The 14,095-nt window shown below is 39.3% G+C and overlaps 1 protein-coding gene across 17 annotated transcripts in view; it reads right to left on the bottom strand.

Annotated features, from left to right (window-relative positions):
- NSUN6 (NOP2/Sun RNA methyltransferase 6) overlaps positions 1–14,095 on the bottom strand; it is an 87,956-nt gene that overhangs the window by 72,492 nt on the left and 1,369 nt on the right. For 9 of the 17 annotated variants that reach the window (XM_054522021.2, XM_054522024.2, XM_054522018.2 and 6 more), the window contains 2 exons: positions 11,199–11,349; positions 4,680–4,835 (listed from right to left, as the gene is read on the bottom strand). In XM_054522021.2, coding sequence (XP_054377996.1) covers positions 4,680–4,835; positions 11,199–11,237 — 195 coding nt within the window. In that variant the 5' untranslated portion in view covers positions 11,238–11,349. Of the gene's footprint in view, positions 1–4,679; positions 4,836–6,752; positions 6,858–7,316; positions 9,302–11,198; positions 11,350–14,095 lie in introns of those variants that run through there. The other 8 variants (XM_063727498.1, XM_054522014.2, XM_063727501.1 and 5 more) reach the window with 2 other exon arrangements.

The raw sequence follows: 14,095 nt of genomic DNA on the forward strand, positions 1-14,095 counted from the left end.
AAGTAACATTTGATTTAGACTGTAGAAATATCTTATACAGAGATCAAAGCTTCTCAAGCCAAAGGTCATTGTCTCTTCCCTTTGATTAGGAGCATGATAATATACAAATAAAACCCATAAAACCACACATGTACATACCCTTCATAACACACGTTTTTTTCCAAACCAAGCATATCATCAGCTTCTTTTAATGTTGGTTTCTGCCCTATGCTATTTTAAAACAGCCTTATTGAGATAATTTACATACCATAAATTTCACCCATTTTAAACGTACAATTCAATGATTTTTAGTAAATTTAAAGAACTGTACTCCAGTTTTAGACAATTTCCATCATCCCACAAAGATCCCTCATGCTCATTGGCAGTCAATCCCTGTTCCCATTGCTAGGCAACCACTATTTTTCTTTCTCTATAAATGTGCCTTTTTCTGGACATTTCACATAAATGGAACACAAACCGAGCATCCCTAGTCTAAAAATCTGAAATGTTACAAATCCAAAACTTTTTGAATGCTGACATGATGCCAGAAGTGGAAAATTCCATACTTGACCTGGACTGGTCAAAGTCAAAATGCAGGCTCACAACACAGTTTATCCAGCCTACTGTGTTTTTGTTGTTGTTGAACAGCTAATTCAGGTATTCTGGTGATGCTACTGTGCTGCTTAGTTACCCTGAACACATTATTTTTTTCACTGTATTAAGGTATGTCTTTTTTTTACTGTTAAGTGGTTACATATGAGTAAGTATAAGAAAACGTGGGCCGGGCACGGTGGCTCACGCCTGTAATCCCAGCACTTTGGGAGGCCAAGGCGGGTGGATCACGAGGTCAGGAGATCGAGACCATCCTGGCTAACATGGTGAAACCCTGTCTCTACTAAAAATACAAAAAAAAATTAGCCGGGTGTGGTGGCAGGCGCCTGTAGTCCCAGCTACTCGGGAGGCTAAGGCAGGAGAATGGCGTGAACCCAGGAGGCGGAGCTTGCAGTGAGCCAAGATCGCACCACTGCACTCCAGCCTGAACGACAGAGCGAGACTCCATCTCAAAAAAAAAAAAATAAATAAATAAATAAACTGAAAACGTATAGCTCAGGCATGGTGGCTCACTCCTGTAATCCCAGCACTCTGTGAGGCCGAAGCAGGTGGATAACCTGAGGTTAGGGGTATGAGACCAGCCTGGCCAACACAGTGAAACACTGTCTCTACTAAAAATACAAAAATTAGCTGGGTGTCGTTGAGCGCACCTGTAAGCCCAGCTACTCAGGAGGCTGAGGCAGGAGAATTGCTTGAACCTGGGAGGCAGAGGTTGCAGTGAGCTGAGATGGCGCCATTGCACTTCAGCCTGGCTGACAGAACCAGACTCCCTCTCAAAAAAAAAAAAAAAAAAAGAAAATGTATATAAATACAATTTTCTCTGTATATAAACTCAGAGTCAGGAATGATAGTAATGCCAAACAACCAGATTGTCCACATGGCTATCTGAGATAGTGACACCTTTGCTTTCTGATGGTTTAATGTATATAAACTGTTTCCTGCACAAAATTATATAAAATATTGTATAAAATTACCTTCAGGCTATGTATACAAGGTGAATATGAAACATAAAAGAATTTCATGTTAGACTTGGGTCCCACATCCTATATCTCTCATTATATACACGCAAATATTCTAAAAGCTAAAAAATCCAAAATTTGAAACAATATGTAGCATCTGTGTCTACCTTCTTTAATATTTTTGAGGTTAATCCATACTGTAGCATGTATCAGTTCATTCTAGTTCATGATTTTTATTGCTGAAGGATTCTACTGTATGAATATATCACATTTTGTTTATCTCCTTAAGAGCTGATGAATATTTGGAGTATCCCCTTTTGATTATTATGAGTAGTGCTTCTATGAACATTCATGCTGGAGAATTTATATGGACATATGTTTTCATTTATTTCGGGTATATACCTAGGAGTGGAATTGCTGGGTTTTAGAGTATGTTTAACTTTTTAAGATACTACCAGTGTTCCAAAGAGATCATATTATTTATATTTCAACCTACAATGTTTGAAGATTGCAGCTTCTCCATATTGTCACCAGCCTAATTAAATTTTATATTATTAAATTTCAGCCCAGGCACGGAGATATATGGGATTCACGCGTGTAATCCCAACACTGTGGGAAGCCAAGGCACGCAGATCACTTGAGGTTAGGAGTTCGAGACCAGCCTGGCCAACATGGTGAAATCCCATCTCTGCTAAGAATATCAAAATTAGCCGAGCATTGTGGCCAGTGCGTATAATCCCAGCTACTCGGGAGGCTAAGCCAGGAGAATCACTTGAACCTGGGAGGCAGAGGTTGCAGTAAGCCAAGATCGCATCACTGCACTCCAGCCTGAGCAACAGAGCGAGACTCCATCTAAAATATAATGATAATAATAATTCAATATGTTGTGCAGAGATATTGGGGACAAAACACTTACTTTTATATCATCCTATTCAGGACATCTCTTTAGGACATGTGAACTTTTCAACGTGAAAGGAAAAAGAAATCCACAGCCTAAAACCTCCTCCAAGTACGCTTTCTTACTAGAATCGGGTACTGCTTTACCATTGGTTTCCTATCTAGTGACTCGGACCCAAGCTTCCCTGTCCAACGTTAACCTTCAAGGAAAGGGACCCAAAGCCCAGAGTGACTGATCCTAGCCCATGGGATCTTGTATATCCAGAGTAGGATACTAAAATATCCAGGTTCTGGAAATCATTTGTTATGAAAAAAAAATAATAAGGCCGGGCACATGGCCTCACACCTGTAATCCCAGCACTTTGGGAGGCCAAGGTGGACGGATCACAGGGTCAGGAGTTCGAGACCAACCTGGCCAATATGGTGAAACCCCATCTCTACTAAAAATACAAAAATGTGGCAGGCGTCTGTAGTCCCAGCTACTTGGGAGGTTGAGGCAGGAGAATCGCTTGAACACAGGAAGCAGAGGTTGCAGTGAGCCAAGATCATGCCACCGCATGCAGCCTGGGTGACAGAGTGAGACTGCCTCTCAAAAAAAAAACAAATCTGGATCTGAGTTATGGATACTTCCAGTGGGCCTCAGAACAGTTTCCTATTTATTAGCTGAAAACATACACATGGTTATGGAAAAGTAATGATTTTAGCTGCTTAGGGCAACTACTTATATTTTATACCTGTCATTACTCTCAATAAGATTATCACTATCTATCAATAAAAATCAGATTATTTTTTTTTAAATCTTATTTAATTATTATACTAAGGTTTGGTCTCATACACTGAGATGCCATAGCTGGTTCTTCTAATAACATGGTCGTCTATTCACAACTTGGTACTTATAGAATTGTTCTTAAAGAGAGTATGACAAAGAGTCCATAAATGTAATAGAGAGATTTTTTAAAAGGGGATAAGGGACTCAATGATAATTTTCTGAAGTTTTCTAAATAACTAAACACAGCTTGTGATTTACAAATGGAAACCCTTTAATCATGGTTGCCTCTCGCTTTTAATTCAGACACAAATAAGGCAGAAATGAGTCTGCTGACACCCACGTTACATGTTACAAGTCACTGAATAACTACAGTATACAATTTATGTGGTACCTCTCAGCATCTATTTTTCTACATCCTACATTGCTTTTGAGGTAAATTTCAGTGTACAGAGTATGAAACACATAAGGCAAAGCTTTCAAAAGCAAAAAAGTATATACAAGATAACTCAAAAAAATAAAAACAAGATAACTCAAATACTTTCTGCTTAGAAGTCATAAATGCCATTTTATAATATTGTTTTATCTGTAAGAGGAATATTTTGCCAAAACTATTTTATTGGTTGGATAAAAAAAAGTCTCATGTTGTTTTACATTGAAAATAGATTCAGATTCATTATCTTAATTTCCTGGTTTTATAAAACATAAGGTGCTCAACACCTTTTTTTTTTTTTTTTTTTTGAGACAGAGTCTCATTCCATCACCCAGGATGGAGTGCAGTCATGCAATTTCGGCTCACTGCAACCTCCACCTCCTGGGTTCAAGGGATTACTCGTGCCTCAGCCTCCCAAGTAGCTGAGATCACAGGCATGTGCCATCATGCCCGACTTTTTTTTTTTAGTAGAGCCAGGGTTTCACCATGCTGGCCAGGCTGGTCCCAAAGTCCTGGCCTCATGTGATCCACCCGCTTCAGCCTCCCAAAGTGCTGGGATTACAGGCATGAGCCACCACGCCTAGCCCAACATCTATTTTTTTATGTCAATTAACAATATAATCTCACAGGTACTTAGTATGTACCTCCTTACCCCTGGGCTTATCTCAGCTATACCATCTGTCCTCCTGGTCATTATATGCTGCTTATCACAAAGCCACAGGTTTTTAAGGTTAGACTGGACTTCTTCACATGTATTTTAATGATGAAGCTACTAAGGCCCAGTTTAATGTGGCCCAGAGGGGTTTAATGAGCTATTTAGTCACCAAAAATGAATAAATTTAGAATCAGAAGTACTAGGTTCAAGTTCTAGCATTACCACCTAGGATAATTTTGAAGAATTTACCATTCATGGTCCTCAATCTCCTTATCTGTAAAATTGGAAGTGTATTATATCATTCATAGGATTTTAATGGAGAACATGGTAGATTGCAAAAATGTAATTATGTACAAACGACAGAAAATTTCCACAAACCTTCTGAAGTTCATCAAGTAACAGATTTTTCACATGTTGTACTGAGGCTAAATGTGTATTCACTCTGACAGTTGTGAATGACGGAGGATGTGACAGGTGCTTTAACAAAGTTTCAAACTTCCTTTCTGCTTCTTGTTTACCTAAAGCAGTCACAATCTAAAAAGAAGAAGTTAATGTTTAAATTTCCTGAGAATTAAAAACAGTCGGCAGAACATGCTTATATATTAATTCCATCTAATGAAACACCACTTAGCAATTGTTCAGCTCCATTCTATTTTGCTGTATTGTTTATACGTTAATAGCAACTAAGGAAATAGTAATACCTCACGGGGTTCTTGGGCTTAAACATGGTAATAAACACCTAAGAAAATGCCTGAAATAAAGGGCTTAGAAAAACATTGCCTAAACTTCAAAGCATTACGAACATTTTCCAAATATTAGTATCTGCTACATGTATTCACATAAATTCAGCAATTCAGTCTATTTATAATGCATTACCATTACAGCATCTCTGTAGAGTTAACATTATATTCAAGTTAGCTGGATGTTAGCTAATTAGCTAACATCATATCCAAGAGCAAACTCGGTGGTATCCTTTTAAAACACCAATATTTAAAGAATAAGTAATATTGATATAGTCACTGTCATACAAAGATTCCCCTAGGACATCAGCTTTTTAATATGGTGTTATTAAATGTAACAAATATATATTGTCCAAAAAAGATGAGTAGCAAAGACACCTGTGAGATATGACGGTATAAAGACTCAAACAACAATATTCCCTTGTAATTAATCGAAGCGTTTCAAGAAACGTATTTTTTTTCCTATTTGACTAAACCCTGCTTTACAGAATCTTCACAAACCACTTGTTAGCCTACTCATGCACCAGCCTTAAAAGTATTCATACTTTCTCAAGGTTTAGTCTTATCAAAACTGAACATTCAGCCTGGGCAACAGGGTGAAACCCCATCTCTACAAACAATACAAATATTATTAGCCAGAGTGGTGGCCCCTGTCTCAGGTCCCAGCTACTCGGGAGGCTGAGGTGAGAGGATCGCTTGAGCCCCAGAGGTCGAAGCAGCAGTGAGCTGTGATCACGTCACTGCACTCCAACTTGGGCAACAGAGCGAGACCCTGTCTCAAAAAAAAAAAAAAGGCATAAAACTTAATATTCCTTTCCCTTCAATACTTTTCACAAAGGCATAGCTTTTCATTTTGTAAAACCATACCATTGATGAGGCTCTGAGGCAGAGGCAGTGTCAAAGAAAGACGGTTGAATCTTTACAAAAACAATGTTCTCCACTTTAAAATCTGCTGGAAAAAATTGTGGAATGCCCCTACTTCTCCTAATATGTGCCTTATATTTTAAGTCCCTTGAAATCAACAGAATATATTTTCTCTTTCCATACAGTCTAGTCCCTCAACATAATCTTTGGAAATGAAACGTAGAAATCAAATCTAAAAGGCATAGCTTCAATAACATATTCAAAAATGAGTAACATTTAAGTGGTGTTAATCTGACTAAAAAAACAAAAGATTTCAAAAAAAACAAAGTTGCTTAGAGGCAACATGGTAAAGTGGAAGAAAGGACAGGCTTTGCAATAAAAGACAATCAACATTTACTGAGGACTTCTGTGGCAGAAAATGCCAATAGCAAACAAAATTAACATTTTTTGAAGACTTACATGCCAAGACAATGCAAGTTGTTTTCATTTACGTTTAATATCCTAAAACAACGTGGTAAAATATTATTAATTTGGCTAAAAAATTAAAGATTTGGAAAAAACAAAGTTGCTTAGAGGCAGCATGGTAAAGTGGAACAGCCAACAGGCTTTGCAATCAAAGATAATCAACATTTACTGAGGACTTCAGCACATAAAATTAACATTTTTTGAGGACTTACATGCCAAAACAATGCTAGTTGTATTCACTTACGTTTAATATCCTAAAACAACCTTGTAAGATATTTTTAACTATTCTCAATTTTTCACAGAAGAGAAAAATCTAGGTTAAGCCACGTAATTTACAAAGCACTAGAATGCAAATCAAGTGCCTGAGATTCAAAAGCTGTACCTTTGTTCATTACACCTGAACTCTCCCTGCAGATTTCAATAGTTACTTGATAGCTGTGTCAACTTGGATCAGTTACACAATTTCTTGAGTAGTCAGTTTTCTCGTCTATTAAAAGAGGAACAAACCTCTAAGAAAAAAAAGATTGTGAAGATTAAAGATGCAAATCTCCTAGCACAACTGCTGGCATTTAAGAGGCACTCAACAAATTACAGAATCCTTTTCACCTGAGTGCCAGAGCCAGCGCTCTTTTAAAATTCGACTCGAGTTCTTGAAGACAGGGACCTTTTCTTGTTCATCCTTGTAACCCTTTGTGCCATGCCTGACAGGCACATGCCTTTTTTCCCTTCTTTTCCACTCCTAAATGTTAAAACATATACCTTATTCACTTCGTATCTCAGTAAGCTTTAATACCTGTAGAAACATATTGGTATTTTTACACTTGATAGACAAGTAGTAAGAAACGATGGCTGTCAAGATTTCCCTTTATACTTATTTCTATTTCTCTCAAGTGTGCGAATATTTGAGTTTTTGCAAAATATCATCTAAGATCTTTACCTGACCTACCTCCTTATTCATAAAGCCTTCCTTAAGATAGTTTTCAACCTCGGGTCTCAAAGATATCTTAGGGAAAACAGACATTTTTCCTGTTGTTTAGTTCTCCACCAAGAGAAATGCTGGAAAACGGTGTTTTTTTTCCTTTCCGAATTAACAGTGACGAGTGTCTTGACACCAGATGCTCAGGAAAATCTTGCCGATCACGCTGAGTTAATTTCAGAAATGCAGAGGTACACGCTTTCTCAAGCCTAGCCAATTAGAAGGGGCTGCCGGGCTTCCACCACACCTCATCGAGGCAACGTTTTCTCGTAGAGATGCTCATGGAAATCACTGAGCCAATGCCACTCACGTTGCAAAGAACCAAAAAAAGAAAAAAGTGCTTAGTAACTGATTCCGTGGTGAAATGGACGCAGATCAGTAAGCCAGGCTGACAGCAGCTCGGTCCCTTTATCTTTTCTATCAGTTTCCAAACACGCGCCCCCTATTTCTCGGCGGAAAGTCCTTTCCTGCTTACGTCACGTCCGGCGCCTGCGGCCCACCCCTCCCTTTCCGGTCCCCCAATCCACAGCCGCAAATTTCCCCAACACTACCTTACGCTACGCCACGCCTCGCCCCCGGAGGTTCCTAACCCTGCGTGAGGCGCTTTTACCTGCCTCAGGTTAAGTAGGCAGAGCCCGCTGGCGGGATGGTCGAAGATATTTAGTTCCCGGTACCGGAGGGCTAGGTGCCAGGGGCAATGGGGAAACTGCCAAATGGCGTGGGTTGAGTGGAAGATGTTGCTGGACTGAAAAAAGGCAGAGCCCAGTTGCTGTCCTGCCAGTTGTCCTCCAGTTAGAGGATGAGGCCAGAATTTGGGCGCATCAGCCACCGTTTGATTTCATGACATGATTTTACTTCTCTCAGGCATATAGATCTGGTTTCAGTTGTGAAGTTCATAGGGTTCATATTTTTGAAAGTTGGGTTAATGGTCTGTTAATATCCAATGCTCAGGTAAAACTTAAAACCCACAGATAGTGTTTACAGTTAGTTATAAGGCTAACTGCTACTTGTATCATAGTTGACATATTCTTTAGAGTTTGGAAGACCCTTGCCATTTTTTTTTCTTTTTTTTGGTCATAAGCAGACGAGGATATAGAGTCAAAGAACGAGGATATCTAACCAAACTCACTGAGTCATTTTATAATTGTACAGGAAAGTCAAAATAATTCTATCACCTTGACATGTTTTTTGCAGCACACCATGGTAATTTACACATAACTATAGGAAAGGGTTTTTTATTGTTTTTTTCTCTTTAATTTTCACACCAAATTATACACACAGACACACACACATAGAACAGGTACTTTCCATGACACACCAACTCTTTACCAGAAAAAGTAGAAAATAATGTATGACCATTATACCATACAACAACCTGCAAGTTGTTTATCATTTTTTCTGCTCTTTTTTTTTTTGAGTCTCTGTCGCCCAGGCTGGAGTGGAATGGTGGGATCTCGACTCACTGCAACCTCCACCTCCTGGTTCAAGAGATTCTCCTGCCTGGGCCTCCCAAGTAGCTAATATTACAGGCATGTGCCACCAGGCCCAGCTAATTTTTGTATTTTTAGTAGATACGGGGTTTCACCATGCTGGCCAGGCTGGTCTCAAACTCCTGACTTCAAGTGATCTGACTGTCTAGCCTCCCAAAGTGCTGGGATTACAGGCGTGAGCCACCACACCCAGCCCATTTTCTCTGTTTTAAAGAGTAAATCAAGGTTGCTAGGGTTGAAACAACTCTCCATGGTCTCACAAATAAAAAGCCAGGATAAAGACTAGTAATTCGGCTTCTAGAGCCAATACCTTGTCCTTGACCATAGCATATTTCTTCAATAAATCCATGAGATTCTTTCATGGCTAAAACATCTGAAAGTGATAAATGTCTAAATCAGACATTTCCAAAGGAATTTCTGTAGCCTCAATTTCATGGTGACCATAGCAGCACTGATGGCTGGAATCTGTATTTTAGTGATAAAGGAGAAGGAGGAACAAGTTGAACTAGATTTTAAACTCCACAAGGATACAGACTTTATCACACCACTATGTACCCAAGCCTAACCCATAATAGGCACTCAAATACTTACTGAATGACTAAATGAAAAGATGGATGAACATCTCCATAAACTATGGAAAGAAAATGCTGATAAAGCATTTGCCAGAAATTACGTCACTAGTGCCACACACGGACGGTATTGAGGACATTTAGACTTTTTTGTCTGTTTGAGATGGAGTCTCATTCTGTCGCTCAGGCTGGAGTGCAGTGGTGCTATCTCAGCTCACTGCAACCTCTGCCTCCCAGGTTCAAGTGATTCTCCTGCCTCAGCCTCCCCAGTAGCTGGGATCATAGGTGCCCACCACCATGCCCGGCTAATTTTTGTATTTTTAGTAGAGATGGGGTTTCACCATGTTGCTCAGGCTGGTCTCGAACTCCTCAGCTCAAAGTGATCCACCCACTTTGGCCTCCCAAAGTGCTGGGATTACAAGCGTGAGCCACCACACCCGGCCATTTAGACTATTCTTGACTAGATGTTATTGTAATGACAGTTAATGTTGATGAAGATATCTCTTGGTGTTCTAAGGCTGGATCCAAGAAAAGCATATTACAAAACAAGAGGTTGGCATAGTAGATATGTGCTATGTAAGCAAAGGAAAACTACTCTATGAATACACCCATATAAGATTTATTTAGGCTACAAGTTCTTAATATGGGTGATATGGCTCCCCAGGGTGTGGGGAACTCAGGGGGGACTGAAACAATTTTTGATATAATCTCACTCTTTTTAGTTTGTGGAACTCCAAAGCTTAACCTTACCAAAACAATCATTCCTGAGCATTTAATTTCATGGTAAGGGTATGGGAGAATTAGCAGGAAAAAATGTCTAGAAAGGCTCTTTAGGGGGAAGATAATTTTAAAAAGTTGATAAAACACTGATTTAGGTGATCACTTCCCTCGAATCTCGCTCTGTCGCCCAGGCTGGAGTGCAATGGCATGATCTCGGCTCACTGCAACCTCCGCTTCCTGAGTTCAAGCGATTCTCCTGCCTCAGCCTCCTGAGTAGCCGGTATTACAGATGCCTGCCACCATGCCCAGCTAGACAGTTAACTAATTTCTATCTAGTCCTCCCTTTTTCTGTTCTTCCAAGTTGCCTTTTTATTTCTTCTATGACAGGCATGCCTCTTTCTACTTGCCAAAATGTTATTTCAGATTGATCTTGGAAGAAAGGTCTTAATTCTGCCTCTGGCTATCTCTATTCAAGGGAACTTCTTTCCTTCTTAATTTCAAACCTGAATGGTTCTATGAAAATAACATGACACCTATAGTCACCCATTCACCCATAAATCCAATCCTGTATCAGTACAGCAGCTCCAGTCTAAGCTCAAATTTATTTGGCATTTGAGACACAATAAATTAGGGCCTATATCTGGAAAGTGGCCTGGTGCAGTGGCTCATGCCTGTAATCTCAACACTTTGGGAAGCTGAGGCGAGTGGATCACGAGGTCAGGAGTTCAAGACCAGCCTGATCAATATGTAAAACCCCATCTCTACTAAAAATGCAAAAATTAGCCTGGCGTGGTGGCGCATGCCTGTAGTCCCAGCTACTCGGGAGGCTGAGGCAGGAGAATCGCTTGAACCAGGGAGGCAGAGGTTGCAGTGAACCAAGATTGTGGCACTGCATTCCAGCCTGGGCGAGACTCTGTCTCAAAAAATAAATAAATAAATAAAATAAAAAAGTCTGGAAAGTAAAGGGAAGAATGAATACGATTTAGTTCAGAATACTGCCAGGATTAAACAAACAAAAAATCAATCTTGGATTGGTTCATATTTATTTCTAGAAATAATACTATATACCTTACCGAGAACTTCCCATTTTTCTTGCCATGCTTATGGAACATTGGAAATTAGCACCATAATTTGCTTTGGGGAACGCTTCTCTGAAAATCCAGCAGTCCAACTGTTGCCAGACTTAAATCCCTGGCTGCTTTATCTTGCACATATCCTTCACACCTAAGTAAGGAACAAACAACATAGATTCTTACAAAGAAAATGGTATTAACATATGACTGAAGTTTAGCAGGGTTCCTGGGCAATCTATATCTTTGACACCTCTGGTGTCAAGCTACTAGGGTGCAGATTCCAGTTCTTGCAACCTCAGGCAAAGTATTAAAGTTCTTTGCACTTCAATTTCTTCATCTGTGAAATACAGATAATAGCTCCTGCTTCATAATTTTACTATAAACCAAACAAATTAGGTAGAGTGCTTTAAATGGTACTAGAACAAAGTCCTCTGTAAATGTTAGATAGTATTATCATACATGTACTGAAGGAATGGCTATAGGATAGTGAAAAGTCATTTGTGAGGAAAGAACTAAAGTGACCCAAATTCTGACATGTCAAGAGAGTTAACTTTTCTATCTAAGGGAGGAGTGAAGATTTCAGGTGTTTAGGAAATGTAAGAGGCTCCACCCGAAGGAATGGGACTGTAGTAAAGAGGGGCAAAGCTGTTTCCAGAGAAGAGAGGACCAGAAACTTCAAGAAATTGAGTCAGCTTCAAAAGCCAAAAACCTACTATAGATGGGTAATTTATAAGCCACCATGACTGCCACTGAGAGCCCCTAAAGGACTACATGTGTTGATGATAGAAGCTTTGAAGTACCTGTTGGAAGGAGCATTTATCAAATGTAGGAAGGCTGGTCACATTGAGCCCTAAACTACAGAAGAGATGTCAACTCTCATTGATTGAATTATGACCAAAGTCATAGACCTTTGGCTAGTTTGATCTAGTAGATATTTTGAAACTCAGGATATTACGGCTTCTCTTTGTAAACATAAAGCAACTTTGTCAGAAATTTATCAACATTTTATCAACATACTTTTCGTAATGACAGGAGTGAGACGTGAGTTTCTTCTATATTACTTACAGCATCAAAAAATTCTTGGTCTCTCAATAGATATTTACAGAAGGCGATCATATTGATTTCAGACCATATGGCAGGGAGAATTTTCTGACAGGAAATCTATCAGTCACACCTAATCTGGGGACTGATCAACTAAACCAAAATCACAACGGGCATTACCTTAAAGGTTGAGGAAAGTTAAAAAATGGTGGCTTCCAGCACTTTGGGAGGCCAAGGCGGGTGGATCACGAGGTCAGGAGTTCAAGACCAGCCTGACCAACATGGTGAAACCCCATTTCTACTAAAAATACAAAAATTAGCTGGGCATGGTGGTGCGTGCCTGTAATCCAGCTACTCGAGAGACTGAGGCAGAAGAATTGCTTGAACCCGGGAGGCAGAGGTTGTAGTGAGCTGAGATCACACCACTGCACTCCAGCCTAGGTGACAGAGTGAGACTCCGTTTAAAAAAAGTAATGGACAAATTGATCAGAGTTGTATAAGTAATAAATTGAATTCAATTACAGCTACAGCTAGCTCTTCCAAGTATTATCTGAAGTTAATTTGTAATAGTTCCTTTTAAAAACATATTATAGTTTTATTTTTTAAATTCCCGAGTTGTTTGACATTTTTCTTCCTTGAACTCTTTAAAATATTTTGTTGAACTGGATAGAGATTTTACTGGGATTCCAATTTAATTAAAGGAAGTTATTTCCAATGAACACTTAAGAAAATTAGTTATAATCCTTTTTTTTTTTTTTTTGGTTCAGACAAGATCTCACTGTCACCCAAGCTGGAGTCCAGACGCATGACCTTAGCCCACTGCAGTCTTGACCTCCTTGGCTCAAATGAGCCTCTTGCCTCAGCCACCCCATTAAATGGGACTACACATGTGCACCACCATGTCCAGCTAATTTTTGTATTTTTTTGTAGAGACAGGATTTCCCCATGTTGTCTGGGTTGATCTAAAATTCCTGGGCTCAAGTAATCCACCTGCCTTGGCCTCCCAAACTGCTAGCATCACAGGCATGAGCCACCACGCCTCTCCTACAAAATGCAATTGAATGTATTTTTTCTAACAGATCAATAAGTACATCAGCATGATTTCTGTTTAGATAATACACAACTATATTCTGTTAATCAATCATATTACTTTTGATAATTGTGGCTATTTTTCTTTCCCTCTAGTTTGTAAAAATTTTAGATTTCCAAATCAGCAAATAAAACTTTTAAATATGAAAAAATATTTTTAAAATATTAGAACAGTCTCATTGTCAGGCCAATTGTTCGTAAGAAAGGTGTTAAAAGTAAGTTAAAAGTAAATTTTAACGAACTGAAAACTTCAACACTAAAGTTTTCTGAAATTTCATAGAAGCAAAACCAATAAAAATATCAAGAGCCATGTTCAAATAAATACATTCATTCCACTTAGTTAAAAGTAGAAGTATAATTCAAACTGACTGTCTCTAAAATATCATAAAAATGTTGAAGAAATCTATAGTTTTTTTTCTTCAAATCTCTGCATTTTCTTTATTTTTATTTTTATTTTTATTTTTTTAGACAGAGTCTCACTCTTGTCGCCAGGCTGAAGTGCCGTGGTGCGATCTCTGCTCCCTGCAACCTCTGCCTCCCGGGTTCAAGCAATTCTCCTGCCTCAGCCTCCTGAGTAGCTGGGATTACAGGCGCGCGCCACCACACCCGGCTAATTTTTGTATTTTTAGTACAGACAGGGTTTCACCATGTTGGCCAAGATGGTCTCCATCTCTTGACTTCGTGATCCACCCGCCTCAGCCTCCCAAAGTGCTGGGATTACAAGCGTGAGCCCCAGCGCCCAGCCAAATGTCTGCATCTTCATATAA

This window comes from Pongo abelii, chromosome 8, assembly GCF_028885655.2.
Source record: "Pongo abelii isolate AG06213 chromosome 8, NHGRI_mPonAbe1-v2.0_pri, whole genome shotgun sequence".
NCBI lineage: Eukaryota > Metazoa > Chordata > Mammalia > Primates > Hominidae > Pongo > Pongo abelii.